The sequence below is a fragment of the Kryptolebias marmoratus genome, linkage group LG14, assembly GCF_001649575.2.
Source record: "Kryptolebias marmoratus isolate JLee-2015 linkage group LG14, ASM164957v2, whole genome shotgun sequence".
Lineage (NCBI taxonomy): Eukaryota > Metazoa > Chordata > Actinopteri > Cyprinodontiformes > Rivulidae > Kryptolebias > Kryptolebias marmoratus.
In genome coordinates this window covers 26479956-26481099 of record NC_051443.1, presented here as the reverse complement: position 1 = coordinate 26481099, position 1144 = coordinate 26479956, and the positions used below count along the sequence as shown (strand labels likewise).

General features: G+C 41.1%; 1 protein-coding gene across 4 annotated transcripts in view; it reads right to left on the bottom strand.

The window, feature by feature from the left end:
• Window positions 1-1144, bottom strand: part of fktn (fukutin) — a 4594-nt gene that overhangs the window by 2988 nt on the left and 462 nt on the right. For 2 of the 4 annotated variants that reach the window (XM_037979413.1, XM_037979414.1), the window contains exon 2: window positions 941-1000. In XM_037979413.1, coding sequence (XP_037835341.1) covers window positions 941-1000 — 60 coding nt within the window. The remainder of the gene's footprint in view (window positions 1-940; window positions 1001-1144) is intronic. The other 2 variants (XM_037979415.1, XM_037979416.1) reach the window with 1 other exon arrangement.

The following is a 1144-nucleotide window of genomic DNA, read 5'->3' as shown; positions in this document are numbered from 1 at the left end:
GGGTACTGGAACCAGACAGGGAGGGTTATCAAAGCAACTATGTGATGTGTATCTGCAGTGTGTGATGGAATAAACAAAAACAAATGATTTGTTGTTTATTTTACAAAGACAGATCTTCTGATCCCCTTAATTGACCTTCATTAGTATCTGAGGAGCCTTTGAGCGTTCGATCAGACATTCAGCCTGATTAAAGGGAATAAACAGATGCTGGTAGTTTGGTTTGGTTACCACTGTAGCAATAGAGCAGTTCAGTCTGAGGCCCTGTTTACACACACACACACACACATATACATATATATATATATATATATATATACAGAACTATGTTTCCACAGTTCCCACATCCTTCCCATATGGCCCCCCTCCAAACTTGTCCTACAATGCTGAAAAAGACACATTTCACCACTAGGTGGCAGGAACGTCAACATTAAATACATGGATAAGGATGACAGACAGATGCAGATATCCAGTAAGACTGGCCTGTTTGGGGTTTTATGCATAAAGTAGGCTGCTACAACTCTGTACTTCCTGTCTACATGAAGTCACCAGAAGCAGTTTTTAAGTCTCCTCTTTAACAATGTTTGTTTCAAACCCAGTTTGTGTGGACAGGAAGTGGAAACGTAGGAGAAAATCTCCGTTGTTAAAAATATTTGGGTTAGTTCGACTGGGTCCTGAAGCTGTAAAGTAAACAATAAGTAATGACTTGTTTAAGAGGAAAAAGAATCAAAGATACAAAAATATTGGCTTAATGAGCGTCCTGGTGTAATGATGACTCATCAGTTTACTTCTGATAAACGGGCTGTAGATCAGCATGACGTTTACAGCACCGGAACTATTCATCTGAAACACACTTTCTCAGTTTTGGTGCAAATCATTTAAAGCTTATTTTAGACATAAGAATTCTGCCCAACCAATGTTTTACAGAAAAGGGATGACTCACCCATTGGACGTGGCTGGAGGTCACATGACCTGCAGGGTTCAGGACATGTAGACCAGACTGCTGCAGGAGAAACAGACAGAGGTTGTAGCAGACAACTGCAGAGAGCATCCTAACAGACTGTAGGTCAGCGTGATTCACACCGCAGCAGATAGAACAGCTCTGCAAAGAGTCATCAGATTACTGCACCACCAACCATTACATCAG